At 40.4% G+C, this 27971-nt stretch overlaps 1 protein-coding gene and 1 long non-coding RNA gene across 2 annotated transcripts in view; one reads left to right on the top strand and one right to left on the bottom strand.

Annotated features, from left to right (window-relative positions):
* atp6ap1a (ATPase H+ transporting accessory protein 1a) overlaps window positions 1–27971 on the bottom strand; it is a 77512-nt gene that overhangs the window by 45797 nt on the left and 3744 nt on the right. Inside the window, exons 3-7 of the mRNA XM_034172050.1 lie at window positions 25900–25974; window positions 14313–14506; window positions 13999–14039; window positions 11303–11388; window positions 39–189 (exon numbers count right to left, since the gene is read on the bottom strand). Coding sequence (XP_034027941.1) covers window positions 39–189; window positions 11303–11388; window positions 13999–14039; window positions 14313–14506; window positions 25900–25974 — 547 coding nt within the window. The remainder of the gene's footprint in view (window positions 1–38; window positions 190–11302; window positions 11389–13998; window positions 14040–14312; window positions 14507–25899; window positions 25975–27971) is intronic.
* Window positions 118–17777, top strand: LOC117512089. Its single transcript, XR_004561205.1, has 3 exons — window positions 118–252; window positions 6721–6725; window positions 17766–17777. It is a non-coding gene; the product is annotated as an uncharacterized LOC117512089 (long non-coding RNA).

Below are 27971 nucleotides of genomic sequence, written 5' to 3'. Positions count from 1 at the left end.
TTGAGAATGCTGTCAAAAGGTAATAACTAAAAATCACACCTTATACTCCACTGGAGCATAGATCCCTGCTCGTTCTTTGATCTTGCGCTGCTTCTCCCTTTCTTTCTCCCTCTCCCAATATCCACCTCTGGTTTGCAGGAGAGAACGTGCTCCACCAAGACCTGCCTCCAGAGAGAGAGATGCTGCCTCCTATACAGAGAGGCGTGAGAAAGACAAGTCATAGGCGACAGGTAAACTTCTAACCCCACCCTGGTTACATTATGATTCCAGGAGAACTAAGTCATTTTCAACTCATTTCACACAAAAGTTATAAATATCAATGAAAGAAATCATTATTTTATCCTCAAGAATTTTTTTTATTTATTTTTAAACAAAAAACAAACAAAAACAAACAAAAAAATGCAAAATTGCAGAGTACTCAAAGTGTGTACGTCAGTTCCGCAAGAATTAAACAGAAACAAAAATACTGCACAACATAATGTTGTACAAGGTGCTGGCAAAATGTCCTTTTTAATTGAAAAAGAAAAAAGAAAAAAAATCAAAGAAAAAAAAGTGCAATCCTATCCCCATCCTCCTTCCCTTACACTGAATCCCATCCCTAAGCTAGACTTAAGTATAGGAAGGGGTACTCATCTCCGGAGCCCCACTTGAGAGGGTTGGAAGTCAGGTTTAGAAGATGAAGGCTCTCAAAATATTGCAATAAAGGTCCCCACACCTGATGAAACTTCATACTGGAGTTGTTAAGTAATGAATCTCTTCAAGGTTTAAACAAGACATAAAATCACCGCTCCCCAGACTCTTTCTCACAAACGCCAGATCCCTTATGAATAAGATACTTAACTGAGGCTACAGATGGCAACCAGCAACACTGTGAAGGACGCATGTATTCTGCTGATCACAGAGACCTGGCTTCATTTATCCATCCCGGACTCTGCTATCAAGCTAGCAGGCTACACCGCACAGCAGAGGAGAGGGGCTCTGTGTGTACGTCAATAACAACTGGGGTACAAATACAGTACCTGTAGACAGTCACTGCTCCCCGTACCTGGAGTGTGTGACTTTTAAATGCAGGCCCATTTATCTCTCGAGAGAGTTCACTGTGGTCATGATTACTGCTGCCTACATACCACCGGACGCTAATGCTAATTTGGCTATTGGGTATTTACATGGTAGCATTAGCAATCAGCACATATCCTGACGCTGTGCAGATCATAGCAGGGGACTTTAACCATGCGGACTTGAAGGCAGTGCTCCCCAAGTTCCATCAGCATGTTAAGTGTGCTACGAGAGGAGCTAACACACTGGACAAGGTCTACTCTAACATCAAGCTGGGCTACAGAGCTAGACCACTACCACACCTGGGCCGGTCTAACCACATGTCTGTGCTTTTAATCCCTGCATATGCCCCCTATGGAAAACCTCTCTTACCACCACAAAGACTGTAAAGACCTGGCCTCTCAGCAGCTCCAAGACTGCTTTGACACGACCAACTGGGATGTTTTCGAACATACAATCCTGGAGGTGTTTGCAGACAGTGTTCTGTGTTACATTAAGAACTGTGCAGACATTGTTACAGTGAATAAACACATCCGGGTCGACCCCAACCAGAAGCCCTGGATGACCCGGGAGGTTCAGCGGCTGCTGAGGAAGAGGAACACCGCCTTCAGGTGTGGCAACAGGGCTCTCTACAGCTTGGCCCGAGTTGACCTGAAGAGAGGCATCAAAGAGGCAAAGTTGAACTACAGGAGGAAAATTGAGGACCACCTGGACAGCAATAACAGCAGGCGTGTGGCAGGGAGTCCAGCATCTCACCAACTACAGGACCAACCCTGGAGCTACTCAAGGTGATACCACACTGGCAGAGGAGCTGAACCTCTTCTTTGCCCGCTTTGAGATAGAGCCACTGCAGGCAGCTACACTACACCCCACGGTCCACAGCAGTTCTACCCTCATAGCGGAGGAGCATGAGGTCAGGTGCACTCTGTGGGCCGTCAACCCGAGAAAGGCTGCTGGACCTGATGGCATCTCAGGACGGGTGCTGAGGGACTGGGCAGACCAGCTAGCTGGAGTCTTCACCAGGATTTTTAACCAGTCCCAGTCCACTGTCCCGTGCTGTCTGAAGTCCTCCACCATAATCCCCCTGCCCAAGAAACCTCACATCTCAAGCCTTAATGACTACCGGCCAGTTGCACTCACCCCATTGGTAATGAAATGTTTTGAGAAGCTGGTCAGGGGTCACAGCACATCACTCTTGCCCCACAGTTTTGACCCCCACCAGTTTGCATACAAAGCAAACAGGTCAACAGAGGACACTGTAGCCACAGCTCTCCATGCTGCACTGTCCCACCTGGAGAGGCAGGGAAGCTATGTGCGGCGGCTCTTTGTTGACGACAGCTCTGCATTCAACACCATCCTCCCTCACAAAATGGAAGACTTGGGTCTCCCACACTCCATCTGCATGTGGATATACAGCTTCCTGTCTGGACGCAGCCAGAGAGTCAAAGTAGGCCACCACACATCTACGGCCCTCACCCTCAGCACTGGTGACCCACAGGGCTGTGTACTGAGCCCCCTGCTCTATGCCCTCTAGACCTATGACTGCACCCCCGCCCACCACAGTAACACCGTTGTCAAGTTTGTGGACGACACCACAGTGATGGGCCTCATCTCCAGAGGGGATGAGTCTGCCTACAGGAACGAGGTGCAGCAGCTAATAGGGTGGTGCAGAGAGAATAACCTGCATCTCAACAGCTCAAAAACCAAGGAGCTAATAATAGACTTCAGGAAGAAAAAAAAACAGACATTACACCATTGATTATCAGAGGGTACTGTGTAGAGACGGTGCAGACTTCCGCTTCCTGGAAGACCCCATTGAGGAGAATGTGTCCTGGAGCGTGAACACCTCTGAGCTGCTGAAAAAGGCCAAAACTGCACTTCCTGAGGGTGCTCAGAAAAAACAACATCACACAGAGACTGCTGGTGTCCTTTTACCGGTGCTCCATACAGAGCATTCTGACATATTGTATATGTGTGGTACGCCAGCTGTACAGTGGCTCAGAGGAAAGCACTCCAGAGGGTCATCAACACAGCCCAGAAGATCATCGGCTACCCTCTCCTCACTCTGGAAGAACTGTACGGTTCCCGCTGCCTCAAAAAAGCCAAGAATATTATAAAGGATATCTCATACCCTGGTCACTGCCTGTTTGATCTGTTACCATCAGGGAGAAGGTACAGATCAATCAAAACAAGGAGAAACAGATTCAGAGACAGCTTTTACCCCGCAGCAATAACCACACTCAATAATGCCAAAATGTAATACTGCTGCTAGTCCGACTAAGGGATTGTGCAACTAATGTTGAATGTTTGGTTGAGTGTTTGATGGTTGGTATTATAATTATTTATTTATATATATTTATGCTTTTATAGTTTTAGTTTGAGAGTCTTGTTTTAAGTGATCTGAATGTTGTTGCATGTTGCACTGACTGGTCTAGCATTTTTAATTTCGTTGTACATGTTACAATGACAAAAAATATTCTATTCTATGTGCATCATTCTCTCCAGTGGTGCCAAAGAGAGCAATCAAAGGATTTGGTTCTATATTATAATTGGGGAATAAGGATAGGGTTTGAAAGACGACCAATATTTTTGAAGACTAGGAGACATCCAGTACATATGGATAAGTGAAGCCTCTCCACTTTTACATTTGTGACAACTGGGATTCACTTCTGGGTATAAAGGGGATAGTTTGGCTTGGACATATGGACACTGTGCACAACCTTCAACATCTCTCTGTGCATGTCACAGAGAGATGCTGAATTACCATCTTAAATATTGAATCCCACTATCCTAGGCTAGTGAAAGGTTTAAATCTTGTTCCCAGGCAGTTTTGAACCTGTCAAGATAAGCGTCTTTGAAACCGGCCAGTTTGTTATAAATAACAGATTTTGCCCGTTATAATTAAAACCCGCTATATGTATGGACAAAATCTGCTACATGTATAAAACAGAAAATCTGTTACATGTATGTAACAGATTAGTTACAGTCAGGAGGCGCTGAACGACCTACAGGGAATTCCCAGCACCAATTAGTCTTACGTATTTCCTTGATTAAACGCCTGACCTTGAAAAAGGGCCTGCCTCATTTGGTGACCGGGTCAAAACTTCGCCTGAAGTTTTGACGCCTGCCTTAAACAAGCGCTGGGCATCATAAAGGATTACAATTAGCTGAGTTACTCTTTTTTCTTTTTTTATCTTTTTATTATTATTATAATACTTTTCCAGGTCCATACAGTCCAAGAATATACATCACATACTTCTCATTTAGTCACCTGCAACTGTATCACTGTAGCTTACAGTAAAATGTCCTAGATTTTATAAGCAGTACAAAAAGAAGTAGGGACCCACTAGGCATTCAAACATCTAGTATTATCTACCTATAACCATTTTTTTTTTAAACATAATTACATAAGAACAGACAAACGAACAAATGTGTAAAATGTTGGGGTAAACCACACTGACACATAAAGCCCTCTGCAGGGAAAATATAAAATAAAACAGAGAAAGGACCCAAAGATCCACTTTTACACAAATGATGGTCGTATTGGCATGACATACATTATCCATCTTTCCAAAAAAGTTTCTTGTTGCAGTCTTAAAGCAAAGGTAATCCTCTCCATCTTAAACATATCATAGGTTATGTTGATCCATTCTTCTACTGTAGGTATTTCAGGTTTTAACCACCTTCTGGTAATAGCTTTCCTGCTAGCAGCATTTTGGATAAGTATTTGATATTAGAGGAAGCATTTTCTGTTGTAATGGCCCCCAAATATAACGACTCAAATTTAAATTGGATGTCCGGCTGAAAAACACTTTGCAAAATTTTATGTACTTCCCACCAAAATGGAACCAATGATGCACAGGACCAAAATATGTGGAAATGGTTTGCTTCAAGGCATCCACACTGTCGCCAGCATGCAGAAGAATTTGTGTAGTGCCTCTTTTGAGCAGGGGTGACAAAAAACCTTATAAGGGTCTTCCAACAAAACTCTTGCCATAAAGTTGAGCTTGAAGCTTTCCATTGTATCACATAAATTCTCCCACGCTTCGTCCTTTACAACAAGGTGACTTTCCTGTTCCCACTTTTGTTTTATATATAATGAACTATGCTTTATTTGTTGTAACCCCCTGTAATTTTTTGAAATGACTTTCTGGTTAGAATGAACACAATAAGCAACCATAAACACCTTTAACAGAATATTGTCCCAACCTGTTTGTGAACATCCCTTCTGTATTTGATTGATGTAGTGCTAGTTGAAGGTATCTGTAAAAGTCATCTTTATCCAAGCCAAACTCCCTCTTCAGATTTTGAAAGCTCTTTAATGTTCCTTTATGTAAAAATGTGCAATATGCTGTTAAACCTTGCGCACCCCATCTCTCAAATCTTGTGTCCAAACTTTTAGGCAAGAAATCTGGGTCAAATGCACACCATCTCAAGACCTTCACCTCCTCTTTCAGATGATTCTGAGCTACTACTTTGTTCTACATCCTAAGTGACAAACATGGATTACCCAATGCCTTTAAATTATTGCTCAAGCCCTTATCCCCAATTGCAGCTTGTATTGGAAATGTGTCTGATAAAGCACCTTCAATCTCCTTCCACCTAGCATCGTATTCTGGGTTGCACCAGCATATTAATGGCCTCAATTGAGCGGCAGCATAATAATCTTTTAAGCATGGAAGAGCAATCCCGCCCTTGTTTTTTGTCAATTGTAAACTCTGGTATCTGATTCTTGGCTTCCGTCCTTGCCAAATTAACCTCGAAATGTGACGATCCCACTCTTGGAATTGTTTGTCAGATATATCCAGTGGAAGGGATTGAAAAAGATACGACGACTTCGGTAATATAACCATCTTGACCGATTCCACACGTGATCCAAAACTGAGAAACGGTATAAGATTCCATCTCTCTCTGTCTTCTCTTATCGTTTTGTTCAGGGGGAGGTAGTTAAGATTTAACAACTTTGTCAAATCTGGTGGAATGTTTACCCCCAAATAACTAACTGATTCTGAATCCCATTTCAAATTGTATTTATTTCTCACATTTACAGAGGGGGTGTATCTAAAACAAAGAATTTGTGTTTTGGGAACATTTAGCTTATATCCAGAGAGGGAACTGTATTGCTCCAAGAGTACAAATAACTATGCCAAAGACTGTTCAGGGTTAGATAAATACACTAATATATCATCAGTGAATAGCGAAATAGTTTGTTCTCCCCCCTTCATTGCTATTCCTTTAATATTGCTGTCCTGAATGATTCATTGTCTCAGGGGCTCAATAAAAATTGCAAACAAGAGAGGGCTGAGTGGGCAGCCCCGTCTTGTTCCTCGTTCTAATGACAAGGGGTTAGATACAGCCCCATTAATTTTAATTCTTGCCATTGGATTATCATAGAGAGCTTGTATTATTTTAATAAAGTTGCTATCAAATCCGAATTTGTCCAAAACTTTATACAAAAAGGACCAATTTACACAATCAAACGCCTTCTCTGCATCTAACCCCACTAATACTGCCTCTAAATTATATTTTTTTATATGGCTAATTACATGTAATGTCCTTCTGATACTCTCTTGAGTTTGTCTTTCTCGCATAAAACCCGTCTGATCAAGGCTAATAATTTGTGGTAACAATCCTTCTATACGTCTGCATAGTATATGAGTAAAGATTTTGTAATCCTGGTTCAACACACTTACTGGTCTAAAATTACCGTAATCAGACTTATCTTTCCCCTCCTTTGGGATTACTGATATCACCGCCTACCTCCAAGACGGAGGTATAGTTTTTTAAGAACCCAGTTAAAGGTAGACTGCAACAAAGGGACCAAAGAACCCCCCATGACTCGGTACCATTCTGAAGGGAAGCCGTCCGGACCTGGGGCCTTATTTGGTTTGAGATGTGATACGTCTGAACAAATTTCTTTCTCTGTTGTTTTAACTATGAGAGTTCTACTTTGTTCATTATTCAGTTTAGGCAGATTAATGTTCTGAAAGAAATATTCCATTTTCACCCCATCATTCTGAGGTTGAGAATATAGTTTTTTATAATATTTTTCAAAACAATCTTGTATTTCTTTGAGTTTGTAGTGTACAGTATTAGTAATAGGATTTTTATTTTATGAATCAAATTCTCTGCTTGTTGTTTTTTCAGCCTGTAAGCCAATAGTTTACTGTCTTTTCCTCCCCCTTCATAATATTTATGTTTAGCAAAAATTAACTTTTTTTGTATATCTTGAGAATAGATCTGATTTATTTTACTCTTTATCTTCCTCAGTAGCAGATCTTGCGCAAAAGTAAAAAAAAAATCAATCCTCGAATATGCCAACTGTGGATTAGAAAAGAAAGTGTAATCTCTCTTTGAAGGATTTAATTCTCTCCAGATTATCAACTAAACCGATTTCTTTCATAGCCAGGTTAAATTTTTTGTTCATCAATTTAGGCTGGGATAAATACGTATTTGAGGAATCCATTTTGAGATTCAATCTAATGTTAAAATCCCCCCCCCCCCCCCCCCCCCCGCAGATTAGGACCCCATGAGTATCCGCTGTTATCAAATCAAATATATGTTTAAAAAACTTCCAGTCAGAATTAGGGGGAGCGTAAATATTCAATAAAGTAACCAATGAGCCCCCTAAATTTCCCCTTGCTAAAACAAATCTTCCCACAGTGTCCTTTTTTTTTTTTTTTTTTTCCCCAAAGAGGGGTTCAAAACTGGTCTTATCAGAGATTAATATTGCCACCACCCTCCTATGGCCACCCAAATAAGAAGATGAGTACTGCTATTTGAAACCCAATCGTTTTAATTTAGCATGTTCTGTAACAGAAAGATGTGTTTCTTGTAAAAAAAGCCACCTCAACTCTATCTATTTTTAGTTTAGTTAGAATCTTACTTCTCTTAATGGGCTGATAAGGCTGTTTACATAAGTTGCTATTTTGACTGCTTGCATTCAGTGTCCAATAAGAGGAGAAAAGAAAAAAGAAATGGCATAAACCAAAAACACGCCATAATAAGTGTCCATATGTAACAAAATTAATCACAGGTTACCCCCCACAGGCTGCAAAGAACAGCAGAAAAACACAATGAAAAGTGACAACACACAGAACACAATGAGAACAATAAAGACGAAAAATAAGACCAACTGTGGGGTCTTGATACTGACCCTAATGAAGCCCTGGTAGTAGGAGGGCTCTAACGTAAAGCCTCTCCGCCTTGAAAGTGGGAGAGGGCCTTTATGCATATATTATCTCTATCCCGGCAGCCCATATAAGAAAGTCTCCCAATGTTTACATTATAATCTTAGCTTTAAAGCCTATACAGTGCTTCTTTGATAAACAGGACATGTTAAACAACCAATTCCTCCCTCTGCTGGGAGGAACTGATCCGCTCCAACAGCGAGTTCGGCTGTTTAATTACCGACACCGGGAGCCCCCTCTTCGCCATATCCTCCGTCGCCTCCGCCGCTGAATCATACACTGCAGCTCCCTCCTGGTAGAAGACTCTGAACCCGGCGGGGGACAGCGTCTGAAATCAGACTTTCCTCTCCTTCAGGACCACTTTTGCTTCTGCATATTCCCTTCGCTTCTTTAAGACATCAGGCGCATAGTCGTGATCCAGATTGACCCGTTTTCAGAGGTGTTCAAATCCCTGCTTTTACCAGGCCGTTCTCAGCAGTTCTTTCATCCTGTAGCTCGGTAACTTGACGACGATGGACCTCGGCGGTACGTCCTCAGGCGGCTTTGGCATCAAAGCATGGTGAGCTCTTTCAACACGTAGCTCAAATGTGGTCGGGAGCTCCAAACCCTCCCGCAGCAAGCGCTCTACAAACAACACTATCGACGGAGAATTCTCCTCTGCACCCTCTTTAACACCATGGACTCTGATATTTTCTCATCTGGAATGGCCCTCTAGATCTGTCAGTTTAGCATCCAGGTGTATCTGAAGGTGCAGCAACTCCTGCACCGTATCCTCCACCACATCAATCAATCCTTTTCTCTGCCTCTTCGTTCCGAGCACTGCTCTTGTTAATTTCTTCCCGAATCACTTTTAGCTGCTGACTGTTGTCTTCTCTGAACTCTTAGTTCCTTCAATATGAGCTCCAGGTCTCCGCTAGCTCTTTGACCACTTTCAGGGTGCATACGCATCTCGACATCCTCCTCCATTATGCTGCTAGACGAGGAAGTTTGGCTAGCTTCGTCGCCATTGAAAAACTGTCTGCGTTAACTTTTTGCTTTTCTTCACAGGCATTCTCAAAACCCATGAACTTTAATTAAACTATAAAATAATTAAATTTTTACTATCCGGGTTGCAGTGGGTAATGTATGACTCAAATTGTCAGTTCACTAAGCTGCCATGGCTTGGCTCGTCAAACCAGAAGTCGAGTTACTCTTTTTTCTAAGTCCGCTGCGGAGTGATACCTTAACATTCTAAAGCCTGACTTATGCTTCTACAACTCCGTAACTCTGTGGCCATGCAATGACCTCGACGAGTACGTGACCCTTTTAAAGTTCTCAGTCTTAAGGCAATTTGCCACAGGAACAGTGGCTTTTCTGGATCAATTTGTCCCTCAACAATCTCCACTTCTTTACACAATCACCAACCTCCAAACGGTACGGTACACACAATTTCCCTCCATTGCAGGTCATTTGAGTGTCTTTTTCCAACTCTGTGTTGTAAAGTTGATCATGTTTGTGGACTTTTCTGCCAAAAGTATTTGATCCATGATTGAAACATAATCGACGGGTGCACTGTCAAAACAATTAAAATATGACAAGGAAGGAGTGAAGACAAAAAGGTGACCAATCACAGTCCTTGCGGTCTCCATCATTTAGCAGGTGCTTGTCAAACTCCAAAGAGGGTTCACAGCCACACAGAGGGCTCTGATCTAAAGCGGTTGTCTTTGGTTTGCCACATCCAGAGACATGTATGAAACTTAACACCATATTACAGTGCAGGCAGCAAGCATCATTTTGTTAATAATCTCTGGCCTTGAATTACACCCCGCCTCATTTAAGTGCCGGGTCTGAGCATGGGTAGAGGGTATCTGATCGAGGGTAGAGGAAGTAAGAACCCAAGCAGTGCCAGAATCAAAACTTTTTTGACATGATTCAGCTGCCCTGAACACACACACAGAGGATAATTATTTTAGTTTTGGAAGTAAATTCAAAATTTAAGACAACATATATTAGCTGCACAATAATAACAGCAGAACTTAGGCAGTGTCTCCATTTTTGTCTTAGGGTTTTAAGAAATACTTGTTTTAAACACAGAAAAAAAAAATTGTTGAAAGCACACCCATGAAGTACAGCATGAAACCATTAAATTCCATATGAATCCAGTTTGATTTTTTGCTTACCAGTCTGGAAGCTTTATACTGTCACATTTTATGGACTTAATAAGAGCCTTTTGGTTTCTGTAAAATGGATAACTGAAGGTTTGCTTGTGCATAATATAAGAGTAATTGCATTGTATTTTGGGACTGGGACATATTGCGTAACAGATACTTTACAACTACTGTCATATTTCTAGACCACCTACTGTACAGAACGGCAATTGGGATCGTATCAAAGTAATATCGTTTTACTCCTGTAAAACGATCAGTTCAACTGTTTATGATGGTGGTGTATTTGGCTATCGTTGGTTTGTGAACCTGTATATACACAATTGTGATTTTGTGTGGATGACAGAAGACCCAAAATAAATTCTTGCTCTGTAAATTAATTAATGATGTATGCTGTACAATCATTCCACCTCGTCAAAAGGATAGTGCAAAGATATCATTAAAATGCCCAAATTATCATGACACTCATGAAAATAAGTGTGTGTAAATGTCTGACCTCAACTGTGTCAGTAGGTGATGGCTGCCAATGATGACATACAGTGAATGGTTTCTCCCATGTAAAATGATCAAGTAAGAGATCAAATCTTTTTCTTTTTACTTGATGGTCAGTAGTACAAGAGAAATAATTTCCCTTGATAGGCACTTATTAAAATGTCGCAGGAATAGAACCCAGTTCCTGGGAGTATTCCATAGCAGGGTGTTACCTAGAACATGAGAAAGGGATGTCATTTGAGTGGCGCGAGGTCTGAATTGTGCACCTGGTGTAAGTGGGTGTGCCTGCTTGGGTCCCAGGACATTCTGTAATGACATCTCTTGTCGAGGGTCAGTACTAACACACGTCACTCATCTTCAATTGATTACCATTAACTACTCATACATGACCAGACAAAGCACACAGAAAAACAGACTCACCCGTGAGGGGCGCAAGGCTGTGTAAATGGCTGTATAAGGAACAGACTGCGTCTTCATAATACTCAACACCTGACCAATCACCTCATCTAGGTGGTTAAAAAAAAAAAAAAAAGATCAAGTTCACTTGCATATCAATACACAACAATGAAAAAAAATACAGAATTCAGAAAAATTCTACAAAAAAATGATTATATCTTTATTCATAACAATAGAAAATATAATGTAGTCAAAGACTCAGTGTTCATTTGTTTAGTGGAAATGACCAGAGGTTTAATGGGTATTTTTTGGAGATGTCTTACCTTGGGAAAATCAAAACTGGAACTCTGTAATGACATCTTGTTGAGGGTCAGTACTAACAGACCCTTATGTTGATTTGATTACCATTAACTACTCATATATGACTAGACAAAGCACACAGAAAAACAGAACGTACCATTCACCTTGTTGAATGGTACGTTCCATCCTTTACCTCATGAAATATTCATACCATTGAACTCAAACATTCATCATTTGTACACTAACTGTAGTGCCAGATCAGAGAGCATGCATTGGTGCTGCTCATCACCACATTCAAAACAACACAGAAGGAGCACTCTGGCAACCATCCAGGCAGACAACCAGTCCATCCCCACTCTCAAAAGTAATTATGTATTTGCCACAGCCACGTGAAATGTGGTCATCCCTTGGACATCAGCCACTGCAGTCCTAAACACTGAGGTACCGGTGTGCTGGACCATACAGAGGAAAAGCTATATGGTGGCCAAAATGTCAAAGCCATCATTCCCTCACAATGCATGTGACACTCATCTTCATCTCCCCAAGAAACCTTTGGACACAAAGTCATTCCAGCAGTATCCAAAGATCCTCTGAAGAGACAGATTACCAAAGAAATCTAGTCATTACCTTAGGTCACTAGTTAGCATCAATGTTTCACAACCATACATTAAGACAGGAAGCACCAGGACCATAAAGACTCAGACCATCATTCTCCTGCAAAGATAACAGCACTTATAAACACCTCTGTTCACCAACCTTATAACTTCATAAGCTCCTCCCAGGCACAACTCTATCGGAAAGGCAGAGGACCAAGTGACATAAATGTTACTGCTAAGATAAGTGAATGTCTCTGCAAGTTTGAGAGTTCTACTGCAGACAGATACATTTCTGATGGCCAAGTCCAGGAAGTCATTAAAAGCCCTGAAACTTAGTCTAAATCCAGGACAACAAATGCGCTGCAATGAGGATATCCATTGATTTCGCAAAGATCACAGCACTGTCCAAGAATTCGTCATCAACAAACCTTTCTTCCGCAAGAAAGGCATCTAAGCCACTGGTTTCCACAACTTTACTGAACATGAAAGCACTGAACAGTGTAAGAGCCAGAACACATCCCTGACAAACCACAGTAGGATGCGATCGATGGCCAACTTCATGTGTGTAATGGCAGATGGGCAAGTACATGGAACTGAAAATGATTAATTCCCCGACACAGACAGCAGTGTAATACCTGATTGCAGGGTCTCCATTTCGACTTCCTCATGGATGATGTTGTATAGTCAAAGGCAGTAAAAGCATGGAAAGTGGGCACAGCTTCACATATGGTTGCAGTGACACTGTCTGCAAGATCTGAAATATGCATCATGCACCATGTGTTCTTTGAGGTAACTCCTGCATTGATGCAAAGCATTGCACTAAAGTGAAGAGACAGATTTTTCTTCTTGACCACAAAGTGAGATATTCCTGCATGATGAAGCGGAACAATGAAGACACGAGTATCATTGTTACGAGCCAAGATCACTGGATTTGGGTTTTCTAAACTCTCAGTAATGAAGTTTGCATGAGATAAATTAATCATGTCATCATCTTCATGTTGTTCATAAATTTGCTCTCTGGACATTTCTATCATCAATTGTATAAAACTAAGTCTTGCCCAATCGCAATGTGTAGTTGAGCCACACTAGTGATGCTGCATAAAACTGTGACATCCATTGCCCTTGAAGAAACACCAACAACCCTTAAAAGCCTGTGATGTCAAGACCGTTTCTAAACATGTTGGATGGTTCGGTGATGGGCCAGTTATTCAGTATGAAACCTCTGAATTTTCACACGTCATGCTCACTGTGGGCCAACAGTGCATGTCATAGACAATATGTACAAATTATGGATTTCCAAGGGCCTGTTTCAAAATTGTCATCACTACAACCTCCAAAATGTATTTTAGTGAGTACCTTGAACTTTTTTCCTGTTGACAAGCATATGTATTTCATTTGCACTATAATGTTACTAACAGTAAGTCCCTTTGGCTGGTCCCTTGATTTTCACACAGGATCGGCACAGCAGATCCAGGGTGGATCTGCACTATAATGTTACTAATAAAACTAGATATTATTGACAGATACAGCATTTGTGTTTGTACATGCCCTGTCCAATTATTTTAGAATAATTCAGCAATTTGCATTTCAATCAAAAGGAATTAATAATAAATAAAATAATAAATGATGTTTGATGTCTGAATCCACCACTGTCCAGCTTTAAGATTTCTAGTTTTGAATGCCTCAGGAAAGACCTTTCCAAAAATACCCAATAAATATCTGGTCATTTCTAAACAATAAATGGCCCCTCGTTTTTGGTCTAATGCATTATAAGATTATAACAGATGTAATGCAATTTTATATCAAGTATTATGTTAGACTCACCATTGCCACTCAGAATCTCTTTTGCAGACATCAGATCAGCTCTGGAAGATGATTACACATGCAATAATCAGATATGATGAAAACAAGATATAAAGGATGGCTGGTTTCAGAAGACATCATAATGTATGAAATACAAACAACTTGTGCCAAATAAATCAATGACAAATGAATATGAATGGACAAATACTGCATAAGAATGAATTAAATTCCACTAAAAGAATATACTTTAGACACAGAATGCAGTTGTGTCATTGTATTTCTGTACCCAGTAACACATGTTTTTGCATTGTATGTTGCATGCCCTGCGTACACACCCATTGCCATATGGCAGCCTGAAAACCAACAGAGAAGGTGAAGAAGCATTGAGTCTCAGTTGGCTTAGTGTCTCGGGGTCCATGTACAGAGGGGAGGTTTCTAAATGGTCCTGTAGCTGGCCAATCACTACATTGGAAGCAGGCCAGGATACAGCAGGTAACACCAGGGGGGAAGGAGAAGACATCAGTACCCCCTATGGAAGAGGACAGATACAGACCAATCAAAAACACCTGAACAATAACACACATAATAGATGCAGTAAGTGAATTTTCTCATCTCTAAAACTGAGCCATTTTAATGGAATAATTATACTGAGTCTGAGAAGTGCATTTATTCTACAGTGATCTGAATGCAAGAATTCCAAAAGTTTAGCATCCAACAAGTGAAGTTTAAACTGGGACTGTAAATGCATCTTCAGACAACTCAAAATATTATTTTGATCAGCAACGTAAATTAAAAAGCAAAGTTTCTGACTGGTGTTGTAACAGATCATAGTTGATCCCTGCACACCACTCCTCATGGATCAGTATGTATATCCACACAGGATTAATTGCAAAGTTTACATAACAGTACTGGAGGAATAATATGATACATATCACCAGTGGTGGACACACTTCCGATAATCCGATAACAGATAATTATCAAAGATAATGTTTTCATTATTAGATTATCTTTTTAGATAACTTTAAAAGCCATTATCGGACCAATTATCTTCCGATTAATTTTTGTCCGATAACTTTTAAACCGATAAACAAAGTAAACAAAGCTGAACAGCGACAAGCATTTTTAAAATTTAAAATCAGTTCAGCACCCACCTATTAAAAGTTTTATTACAGACGCACGGTTATAACCTCTGCAAACAGAAGAGAACTGCTTGTATGAAAAGCGTCTCAATCCTCTGCAGACAAAGGAGAAACGGCCAAAAATACAAAAAAACATTTCCTTTAACACCATACCGATATGCTGGCAATATCACTTAAGTCATCCAGAGGCATACATTTTTAACTTATGGTTCAAATTTTAACCAAACTAATTTTGGACAAGTTATTTAAAATTACTGTCATGTCTGAAGTTTTAGAAAGTGAAAATATCAGATATATGTTTTAGTTTTAAAGTAATGTGCTAATTTTTAAGGGTTTGTGAGCACATGCTCTGCCCGCAGTGCATTATGGGTACGATGATGTAATCTCAGTACGTCACGACAGGACAAATGCATTTCAGACACTCTGTTCAGGCTCCATGGACAACAGCATTAAACTCTAGTGCCTAAAACTCTCTTGAATATATTCTCTGCGTTTATAAACGTTGGTTTTATATTGGCGTTTGTTAAATTCCACGCATTTTAAATGTAGCAGACAGGGATTATCTGGAATTTTGTTTTCAAGGCCTCTACTGCCATCTACTGGTCAGTAGTGTTCATGGCAGTATTCGCCCTAAGAACTAAGCATCTGGGAACCAGTAGATGGCAGTGTTCTATTTATTTTGACCCCAGTTATATCAGATGACTGTCAAATCAACTTTTTGGCTTTGCAAATGGATTTTTTATTTATTTTTTTTTACAAATGAAGTTTAAAAACAAAACAACAGCAAAATAATAATAATAACAACATTACAAGCCAGCTCTGCAGTGTTTGCACAAGCACAGTGCAAGCATTTGGATGCTTGTAGCTTTCAGCAGCAGGAAACCCTCACGACGGCCGACCACAATAATATATCAAACAGGTTTGATTCTCATTCGACCATACGATTGGCGATCAGGAGGTGGTCGTCAGATGTTGACCGCAGCTTGATACTCCATGTACACTACACGATGAAGGACGCACGATTAACCTGAAACTCGGTCCAAAAAATTCCTGCATGAAAAATCATCTCGCACAGTGTAAAGCACGTTTTACAACATCATAAAACGTGCGCATATTCTCTCCACATGCAAAACATTTTGCGATGACACTTGCAGGGCTCCGTAAAAATGCCTGTTTTTACAAATAAAAAAATGGAATATTTTACAAAAGCACATTTATCTTTAAACACCAACACAGGACAGATGTCACATTAACGTGTTGATTTACATAATGAATGACTGAACCAATCAATGTTTAGCAGAGGCACTTTTACCCAGAATCCTTTACGATCTGTTTGTTTGTTACAAAACCTCAGAATTAGTGCATTATTCAACATTAAAAGATATATGCTATATTTTAACTTTGTACAAATGACAGAATTGACATTAATGGAGTTATTCTATCGGTATTAATGTTATTTATAAATCAAAACCATAACTCAGCAAGACCTCTGCCTGACCAGAGCATTGTAATTGATAGAGAGCTGGCCTTATGGCTGCTCTCAGGGTGCCTCTGTGCTGGAAGCTCTGTAGTAAGCAAGAATGTTGGGGCAGAATGTTGAAAGAAAAAAAAGTGCGGCCTCATTGTTTGGGTCTGTTGTTACTTTTAATATTACTAAAAGCTATTAAATTTGTTTTACCAGTAGTTGTAAATGTGCCAGAGATAATATTGGAATTTATCCTTATCTGTAACTTCCGATACATTTTTGGGTGGTTTATTGTTTTATAAGCAGATTTGTAGTCTTACACACCTCTCTGCAGCTTCTCTCCCCCTGCCATCCCCTCATTACCCCATCCCCGTAGAGACGGTGCCTGCTCCCAGACTACCAATAACCAGCAAAAATCTATTTAAGCATAAAAATTCAAAAAGAAAAAATAATATAGCACCTTCAACTGCACCACAGACTAAAACAGTTAAATGTGGTCTATTAAACATTAGGTCTCTCTCTTCTAAGTCCCTGTTGGTAAATGATATAATAATTGATCAACATATTGATTTATTCTGCCTTACAGAAACCTGGTTACAGCAGGATGAATATGTTAGTTTAAATGAGTCAACACCCCCGAGTCACACTAACTGTCAGAATGCTCGTAGCACGGGCCGGGGCGGAGGATTAGCAGCAATCTTCCATTCCAGCTTATTAATTAATCAAAAACCCAGACAGAGCTTTAATTCATTTGAAAGCTTGACTCTTAGTCTTGTCCATCCAAATTGGAAGTCCCAAAAACCAGTTTTATTTGTTATTATCTATCGTCCACCTGGTCGTTACTGTGAGTTTCTCTGTGAATTTTCAGACCTTTTGTCTGACTTAGTGCTTAGCTCAGATAAGATAATTATAGTGGGCGATTTTAACATCCACACAGATGCTGAGAATGACAGCCTCAACACTGCATTTAATCTATTATTAGACTCTATTGGCTTTGCTCAAAAAGTAAATGAGTCCACCCACCACTTTAATCATATCTTAGATCTTGTTCTGACTTATGGTATGGAAATAGAAGACTTAACAGTATTCCCTGAAAACTCCCTTTTGTCTGATCATTTCTTAACATTTACATTTACTCTGACGGACTACCCAGCAGTGGGGAATAAGTTTCATTACACTAGAAGTCTTTCAGAAAGCGCTGTAACTAGGTTTAAGGATATGATTCCTTCTTTATGTTCTCTAATGCCATATACCAACACAGTGCAGAGTAGCTACCTAAACTCTGTAAGTGAGATAGAGTATCTCGTCAATAGTTTTACATCCTCATTGAAGACAACTTTGGATGCTGTAGCTCCTCTAAAAAAAGAGAGCTTTAAATCAGAAGTGCCTGACTCCATGGTATAACTCACAAACTCGTAGCTTAAAGCAGATAACCCGTAAGTTGGAGAGGAAATGGCATCTCACTAATTTAGAAGATCTTCACTTAGCCTGGAAAAAGAGTCTGTTGCTCTATAAAGAAGCCCTCCGTAAAGCTAGGACATCTTTCTACTCATCACTAATTGAAGAAAATAAGAACAACCCCAGGTTTCTTTTCAGCACTGTAGCCAGGCTGACAAAGAGTCAGAGCTCTATTGAGCTGAGTATTCCATTAACTTTAACTAGTAATGACTTCATGACTTTCTTTGCTAACAAAATTTTAACTATTAGAGAAAAAATTACTCATAACCATCCCAAAGACATATCGTTATCTTTGGCTGCTTTCAGTGATGCCGGTATTTGGTTAGACTCTTTCTCTCCGATTGTTCTGTCTGAGTTATTTTCATTAGTTACTTCATCCAAACCATCAACATGTTTATTAGACCCCATTCCTACCAGGCTGCTCAAGGAAGCCCTACCATTATTTAATGCTTCGATCTTAAATATGATCAATCTATCTTTGTTAGTTGGCTATGTACCACAGGCTTTTAAGGTGGCAGTAATTAAACCATTACTTAAAAAGCCATCACTTGACCCAGCTATCTTAGCTAATTATAGGCCAATCTCCAACCTTCCTTTTCTCTCAAAAATTCTTGAAAGGGTAGTTGTAAAACAGCTAACTGATCATCTGCAGAGGAATGGTCTATTTGAAGAGTTTCAGTCAGGTTTTAGAATTCATCATAGTACAGAAACAGCATTAGTGAAGGTTACAAAAGATCTTCTTATGGCCTCGGACAGTGGACTCATCTCTGTGCTTGTTCTGTTAGACCTCAGTGCTGCTTTTGATACTGTTGACCATAAAATTTTATTACAGAGATTAGAGCATGCCATAGGTATTAAAGGCACTGCGCTGCGGTGGTTTGAATCATATTTGTCTAATAGATTACAATTTGTTCATGTAAATGGGGAATCTTCTTCACAGACTAAAGTTAATTATGGAGTTCCACAAGGTTTTGTGCTAGGACCAATTTTATTCACTTTATACATGCTTCCCTTAGGCAGTATTATTAGACGGTATTGCTTAAATTTTCATTGTTACGCAGATGATACCCAGCTTTATCTATCCATGAAGCCAGAGGACACACACCAATTAGCTAAACTGCAGGATTGTCTTACAGACATAAAGACATGGATGACCTCTAATTTCCTGCTTTTAAACTCAGATAAAACTGAAGTTATTGTACTTGGCCCCACAAATCTTAGAAACATGGTGTCTAACCAGATCCTTACTCTGGATGGCATTACCCTGACCTCTAGTAATACTGTGAGAAATCTTGGAGTCATTTTTGATCAGGATATGTCATTCAATGCGCATATCAATCAATCAATCAACTTTTTTTTATATAGCGCCAAATCACAACAAACAGTTACCCCAAGGCGCTTTATATTGCAAGGCAAGGCCATACAATAATTATGAAAAACCCCAACGGTCAAAACGACCCCCTGTGAGCAAGCACTTGGCTACAGTGGGAAGGAAAAACTCCCTTTTAACAGGAAGAAACCTCCAGCAGAACCAGGCTCAGGGAGGGGCAGTCTTCTGCTGAGACTGGTTGGGGCTGAGGGAAGGAACCAGGAAAAATACATGCTGTGGAAGGGGGCAGAGATCGATCACTAATGATTAAATGCGGAGTGATGCATACAGAGCAAAAAGAGAAAGAAACAGTGCATCATGGGAACCCCCCCCACAGTCTACGTCTAAAGCAGCATAACCAAGGGATAGTCCAGGGTCACCTGATCCAGCCCTAACTATAAGCCTTAGCGAAAAGGAAAGTTTTAAGCCTAATCTTAAAAGTAGAGAGGGTATCTGTCTCCCTGATCTGAATTGGGAGCTGGTTCCACAGGAGAGGAGCCTGAAAACTGAAGGCTCTGCCTCCCATTCTACTCTTACAAACCCTAGGAACTACAAGTAAGCCTGCAGTCTGAGAGCGAAGCGCTCTAATGGGGTAATATGGTACTACGAGACAAGACCTTTCTGATTTTAGAGATATTGCGTAAATGCAAAAAGGCAGTCCTACATATTTGTTTAATATGCGCTTTGAATGACATATCCTGATCAAAAATGACTCCAAGATTTCTCACATTATTACTAGAGGTCAGGGAAATGCCATCCAGAGTAAAGATCTGGTTAGACACCATGCTTCTAAGATTTGTGGGGCCAAGTACAATAACTTCAGTTTTATCTGAGTTTAAAAGCAGGAAATTAGAGGTCATCCATGTCTTTATGTCTGTAAGACAATCCTGCAGTTTAGCTAATTGGTGTGTGTCCTCTGGTTTCATGGATAGATAAAGCTGGGTATCATCTGCGTAACAATGAAAATTTAAGCAATACCGTCTAATAATACTGCCTAAGGGAAGCATGTATAAAGTGAATAAAATTGGTCCTAGCACAGAACCTTGTGGAACTCCATAATTAACTTTAGTCTGTGAAGAAGATTCCCCATTTACATGAACAAACTGTAATCTATTAGACAAATATGATTCAAACCACCGCAGCGCAGTGCCTTTAATACCTATGACATGCTCTAATCTCTGTAATAAAATTTTATGGTCAACAGTATCAAAAGCAGCACTGAGGTCCAACAGAACAAGCACAGAGATAAGTCCACTGTCCGAAGCCATAAGAAGATCATTTGTAACCTTCACTAATGCTGTTTCTGTACTATGATGAATTCTAAAACCTGACTGAACCTCTTCAAATAGACCATTCCTCTGCAGGTGATCAGTTAGCTGTTTTACAACTACCCTCTCAAGAATCTTTACAACTACCCTCTCAAGAGTCTAACCAAATACCGGCATCACTGAAAGCAGCCAAAGATAAGGATACATCTTTGGGATGGTTATGAGTAATTTTTTCTCTAATAGTCAAAATTTTGTTAGCAAAGAAAGTCATGAAGTCATTACTAGTTAAAGTTAATGGAATACTCAGCTCAATAGAGCTCTGACTCTTTGTCAGCCTGGCTACAGTGCTGAAAAGAAACCTGGGGTTGTTCTTATTTTCTTCAATTAGTGACGAATAGAAAAATGTCCTAGCTTTACGGAGGGCTTTTTTATAGAGCAACAAACTCTTTTTCCAGGCTAAGTGAAGATCTTCTAAATTAGTGAGACGCCATTTCCTCTCCAACTTACGGGTTATCTGCTTTAAGCTACGAGTTTGTGAGTTATACCACAGAGTCAGACACTTCTGATTTAAAGCTCTCTTTTACAGAGGAGCTACAGCATCCAAAGTTGTCTTCAATGAGGATGTAAAACTATTGACGAGATACTCTAACTCCCTTACAGAGTTTAGGTAGCTACTCTGCTCTGTGTTGGTATATGACATTAGAGAACATAAAGAAGGAATCATATCCTTAAACCTAGTTACAGCGCTTTCTGAAAGACTTCTAGTGTAATGAAACTTATTCCCCACTGCAGGGTAGTCCATCAGGGTAAATGTAAATGTTATTAAAAAATGATCAGACAGAAGGGAGTTTTCAGGGAATACTGTTAAGTCTTCTATTTCCATACCATAAGTCAAAACAGGATCTAAGATATGATTAAAGTGGTGGGTGGACTCATTTACTTTTTGAGCAAAGCCAATAGAGTCTAATAATAGATTAAATGCAGTGTTGAGGCTGTCATTCTCAGCATCTGTGTGGATGTTAAAATCGCCCACTATAAGTGCATATTAAACAAATATGTAGGACTGCTTTTTTGCATTTGCGCAATATCTCTAAAATCAGAAAGGTCTTGTCTCAGACCCTGAACCATCCCTTAGTTATGCTGCTATAGACGTAGACTGCTGAGGGGTTCCCATGATGCACTGTTTCTTTCTCTTTTTGCTCTGTATGCACCACTCTGCATTTAATCATTAGTGATCGATCTCTGCTCCCCTCCACAGCATGTCTTTTTCCTGGTTCTCTCCCTCAGCCCCAACCAGTCCCAGCAGAAGACTGCCCCTCCCCGAGCCTGGTTCTGCTGGAGGTTTCTTCCTGTTAAAAGGGAGTTTTTCCTTCCCACTGTAGCCAAGTGCTTGCTCACAGGGGGTCGTTTTGACCGTTGGGGTTTTACATAATTATTGTATGGCCTTGCCTTACAATATAAAGCGCCTTGGGGCAACTGTTTGTTGTGATTTGGCGCTATATAAAAAAAATTGACTGATTGATTGATCTTTATCGAAGATAACTTTTCAGTTATCTGATTATCTGTTATCGAAGTTAATTTTTTGGTTATCTGTGCCCACCACTGCATATCACAATACAGACCATATTTTTCCTTTCTTTAAGTTGAACCGGAGTTTAAGCTACACTTTTTTCCTGTCTTGTCAGCTCTTTAATTTGGGATTTTTGTGCATTGTTGTACTGTACTTTTATTACTAACATTTATTATTGCAGTTCATTTTGTTTGGTGCTTTGATTCCTGTGAAAATGCTACATAAATAGTTAGTATTATTAGTAGTAGTATTCATAATGAATGCAGGAGGGGTGGTGGTCATGTGGTTAGTGCACTTGGTTTCAGTGTGGAAGATTCCCAGTTCAAACCCCACGCCTGCCACATTGCTCCATGTAATACGGAGTTGTGTCAGGAAGGTCATCTGGCATAAAAACTTGTGCCAAATCAACATGCAGATCCACCTCAGATTTGCTCTGGCGACCCAGACTGCAAACCAGGGAGCAGCCAAAGGGACTTACTAGCTGAACTGAATGCATGATTTTTAGGAATATAATTCGCACCACAGTACAAGTCACATGATCACCCAAATTAGAAAAAAGTGACATACACCAGAAAATACAATTACACTGCTATTAACACTAATTATTTATAAAATGATCTGTGGTGAATATTTATCTTGAAAGAAACAAATTATTCTGAGGTAGAAATTGCAATAGTCGATGTTGGTTTTCGGCCTTGCTGCTTACATGTAGAAAGTTCTCCAGAGTCTCTGAATCTTCTGATTATATTATGGACTGTAGATGATGGAATCCATAAATTCCTTGCAATTGAACATTGAGAAACATTGTTCTTAAACTGTTGGACTATTTTTTTTCACACAGTTGTTCACAAAGTAGTGATCCTCGCCCCATCTTTGCTTGTGAACGGCTGAGCCTTTTGGGGATGCTCCTTTTATACCCAATCATGACACTCACCTGTTTCCAATTAACTTGTTCACCTGTGGAATGTTCCAAACAGGTGTTCTTTGAGCATTCATCAACTTTCCCAGTCTTTTGTTGCCCCTGTCCCAGCTTTTTTGAAATGTGTTGCAGGCATCCATTTCAAAATGAACAAATATTTGCACAAAAACCAAAAAGTCTATCACTTTGAACATCTTGTCTTTGTGGTGTATTCAACTGAATATAGGTTGAAGAGGATTTGCAAATCATTGTATTCTGTTTTTATTTACATTTCACACAACACCCCAACTTCATTGGAAATGGGGTTGTAAATGCACACTCCAAACATGCCAAATATCTCTCAAATCTCTCAAATACCAAAACTGTAATCACTGTCTGCTTTTCTCTCTCCTCGCCAAATCACCCAGACTATTCCTTCCCACAGCAACCAAATTATGTGGCTTGGGGATCATTGTTATTCACTTATGTAGTTTATTTTCCACCAATAATAAAGAAAAAAATCATGTTTTTTTTTTTGTTTTGTTTTTTTACTTCTGTTACTATAGGCAGAGAGGGGGGGGGGGGGGGGGGGGAGGAAGAAAAGAAACTCCATTTGCGCCTGTCCTGCATGAAGCGCACACCCACAAATAAAAACCATGTGGGATTGGTGGGCTATGATCAAATACATGTGGGGTTAGTGACTTCTGATTGGTTAGCTCGTGCATTTTCCACCAATGATAAAGGAGTCATGTTTCTTCCCGCGCATGTCGCTGTCGCAGAGAAGGAGCTGGACTCAAAGATCTAAAACATTTTTTATACACAAAAGACCTATTCCTCTCAAATATTGTCTGCAAATCTGTATGATCTGTTTGGTGAGATAATCCATCCCACCTCACAGGCGTGGCATGTCAAGATGCTGATTAGACAGCATGATTATTGCACAGGTGTGCCTTAGACTGGCCACAATAAAAGGCCACTCTGAAATGTTCAGATTTATCACACAGCACAATGCCACAGATGTCAAGTTTTGAGGGAGCGTGCAATTGCCATGTTGCCTGCAGGAATGTCCACCAGAGCTGTTTCCCATGAATTGAATATTCATTTCTCCACCATAAGCCGTCTCCAAAGGCGTTTCAGAGAATTTGGTAGTACATCCAACCGGCCTGACAACCACAGACCATGTGTAATCACACTAGCCCAGGACCTTCACATCCAGCAATGTTCACCTCCAAGATCGTCTGAGACCAGCCACCCGGACAGCTGCTGCAACAATCGGTTTGCAGAACCAAAGAATGTCTGCACAAAATGTCAGAAACCATCTCAGGGAAGCTAATCTGCATGCTCATCATCCTCATCAGGGTCTCGACCTGAGTGCAGTTCTTCGTCATAATCAACTTGAGTGGAAAAAATGCTCAAAATTCGATGGCATTTGGCATGTTGGAGAGGAGTTCTCTTTACGGATGAATCCCGGTTTTCACTGTTCAGGGCAAATGGCAGATAGCATGTGTGACGTCGTGTGGGTGAGCAGTTTGTTGATGTCAGCACTGTGGATCGAGTGGCCCATGGTGGTAGTGGGGTTATGGCGTATGCTATGGACAACAAACACAGGTGCATTTTATTGATGACATTTTGAATGCACAGCAATACCGTGACAAGATCCTGAGGCCCATTGTTGTGCCATTCATCCACAGCCATCACCTCATGTTAAATGCACGGCTCCATGTTGCAAGGATCTGCACAATTCCTGGAAGCCGAAAACATCCCAGTTCTTCCATGGCCAGCATACTCGCGGGACATGTCACCCATTGAGCATGTTTGGGATGCTCTGGATCGGTGTATGACAGCGTGTTCCAGTTCTTGCCAATATCCAGCACCTTTGCACAGCCATTGAAGAGGAGTGGACCAACATTTCACCTGCCACAATCAACAACCTGATCAACTCTTGAGAAGGAGATGTGTTGCACTGCGTGAGGCAAATGGTGGTCACACCAGATACTGACTTATTTTCTGACTGCCTCCCGACTCCCCAACTCCCAGAAAAAAGCAAAACTGAACATTTCAGAGTGGCCTTTTACTGCAATAATCATGCTGTCTAATCACCACCTTGATATGCCACATCTGTGAGGTGGAATGGATTATCTTGGCAAAGGAGAAGTGCTCACTAACAGATTTAGACAGACTTGTGAACAATATTTGAGACAAACAGGTCTTTTGCAAATGTAAAAAATGTTTTAGATCTTTGAGTTCAGCTCATGAAAAATGGGAGCAAAAACAAAAGTGTTGCATTTGTATTTTTGTTCAGTGTATTTGTAGCCATCTGTCATCTGCAAGAACATATAATTTGTCTCCAAGAGCTGCTGCAGCAGAGCCAGTAGATCAGTGACATCAATTCCTGGTCATACTACTAATCTGTGTCCTTGGGCAAGACACTTCATCCACACTGGCTCAGTCCACCCAACTGTAAATGGGAACTGGCCCTGGTTGCGTAAGTAACCCATAACGGACTGGTGTCACATCCATGAAAAGTCATAGACTCATATCTGTTTTATGGTACAGAATCTGGGGATAAGCACATTTACAAATGGTCTTCTGTAGGAATTACATACTTCAAGAACTACAGTAAAAGCTTTTACTTGCAGGGAGTGCTCCAACCTGAGGTCTGCTGAAATTGTTGCAGATTGGTAGTTTCAAATGTTTTTACAGCTTTGCCAGCATTTCGAAATTGTCCTTCCCAAAAAGAATAATATTGTCTTACCTCAAGGTTGGGGAAAACACTGTCCTGCTTATTTCCAAAAGCTCCTCCATACATGGTGAAGTCCTCTATGCTCATCTAAAAGGCACACAAGAATTACTCACATAAAGAAACCCATTTTTGAAAAAATACTTAGAAAAAAGAAAAAACAAAAAAGTCAGTGTTCCAGTGAACTAAAACAGTGCCCTAGCACAAGCTCATTACATACAAAAGCACATTTTGTGTAATGATTATAAATATATAACATTAACCATTTACCATTACATACAAAAGCACAATTTGATTATTTAATTTCCACTCAACTGTAGTGGCAACATGGGGGAAGACTATATATTCCCCCATGTTGCCTTTATGCACCACTACAATAGAGTGGAAATTAAATAATCAAAATGTGCTGTTGTATGTAGTGATTATAAATGTATAACATTAACCTTTTTTGAATTCCACTGAAAGCCAAAAAATCCTATATTGCCTTGTAAGTTGTTTCTTTTTGTGGCTTCCCTCACTCGTCTCCATGTATATTCAGTCTATAAAGACTTGAGTGAACTTTTGTGTAAATCTGTGATAATAAAATAGATTGAGTTAAACTGAGTGCCAGAGATATCTACATCAAAGCAAGCGAAATTAACAATGGTGCTTCATTTTGCTTTCATTTATTCACATTTATTACTGCACTGTTCCCAGTAGACCACTGAGATCACTCAAATCATTGCTATTGTTACAGTAACATTTTTTCAGCCATTTGCAGTAATACTACACATTCTGTGCAATAATACTTTTACATTCATGTAAACCATCACTTGAATACTTATGCAATATTACGAAACATTCTTCTGCTTGTATATAGTGTAATCTATTCTACTGTATATATTGTTATTCTGCACAAAACGTGGTATTTTGGCAATTATTTTTCTTTTAGCACAAAAAATGAAGTAAAGATCCACACAGCCAGTTAGCTCCCAAACAAATCTTTAATAACACCGAGGGTGACGTTTTGGCCCTAGCCCCTTCATCAGACATGATGAAGGGCTAGGGCCGAAACGTCACCCTCGGCCCTTCATCAGACATGATGAAGGGCTAGGGCCGAAACGTCACCCTCGGCCCTTCATCAGACATGATGAAGGGCTAGGGCCGAAACGTCACCCTCGGTGTTATTAAAGATTTGTTTGGGAGCTAACCGGCTGTGCGGATCTTTACTTCATTTTTTGTGCTATTCGTCTGCTTGACCCTGCACGCCAATACAGACTCGGATGTGTGTGTCATTTCATTACACTCAACAAAAATATAAACGCAACACTTTTGGTTTTGCTCCCATTTTGTATGAGATGAACTCAAAGATCTAAAACTTTTTCCACATACACAATATCACCATTTCCCTCAAATATTGTTCACAAACCAGTTTAAATCTGTGATAGTGAGCACTTCTCCTTTGCTGAGATAATCCATCCCACCTCACACGTGTGCCATACCAAGATGCTGATTAGACACCATGATTAGTGCACAGGTGTGCCTTAGACTGCCCACAATAAAAGGCCACTCTGAAAGGTGCAGTTCTGTTTTATTGGGGGGGGATACCAGTCACTATCTGGTGTGACCACCATTTGCCTCATGCAGTGCAACACATCTCCTTCGCATAGACTTGAAGAGAACACCTCTCCAACGTGCCAAATGCCAGCGAATGTGAGCATTTGCCCACTCAAGTCGGTTACGACGACAAACTGGAGTCAAGTCGAGACCCCGATGAGGACGACAAGCATGCAGATGAGCTTCCCTGAGACGGTTTCTGACAGTTTGTGCATAAATTCTTTGGTTATGCAAACCGATTGTTTCAGCAGCTGACCGAGTGGCTGGTCTCAGACGATCTTGGAGGTGAACATGCTGGATGTGGAGGTCCTGGGCTGGTGTGGTTACACGTGGTCTGCGGTTATGAGGCTGGTTGGATGTACTGCCAAATTCTCTGAAACGTCTTTGGAGATGGCTTATGGTAGAGACATGAACATTCAATACATGAGCAACAGCTCTGGTTGACATTCCTGCTGTCAGCATGCCAACTGCACACTCCCTCAAATCTTGCA

The sequence above is a fragment of the Thalassophryne amazonica genome, chromosome 6 (assembly GCF_902500255.1).
Source record: "Thalassophryne amazonica chromosome 6, fThaAma1.1, whole genome shotgun sequence".
Taxonomy (NCBI): Eukaryota; Metazoa; Chordata; class Actinopteri; order Batrachoidiformes; family Batrachoididae; genus Thalassophryne; species Thalassophryne amazonica.
This window is presented reverse-complemented; position numbering and strand designations above follow the sequence as displayed.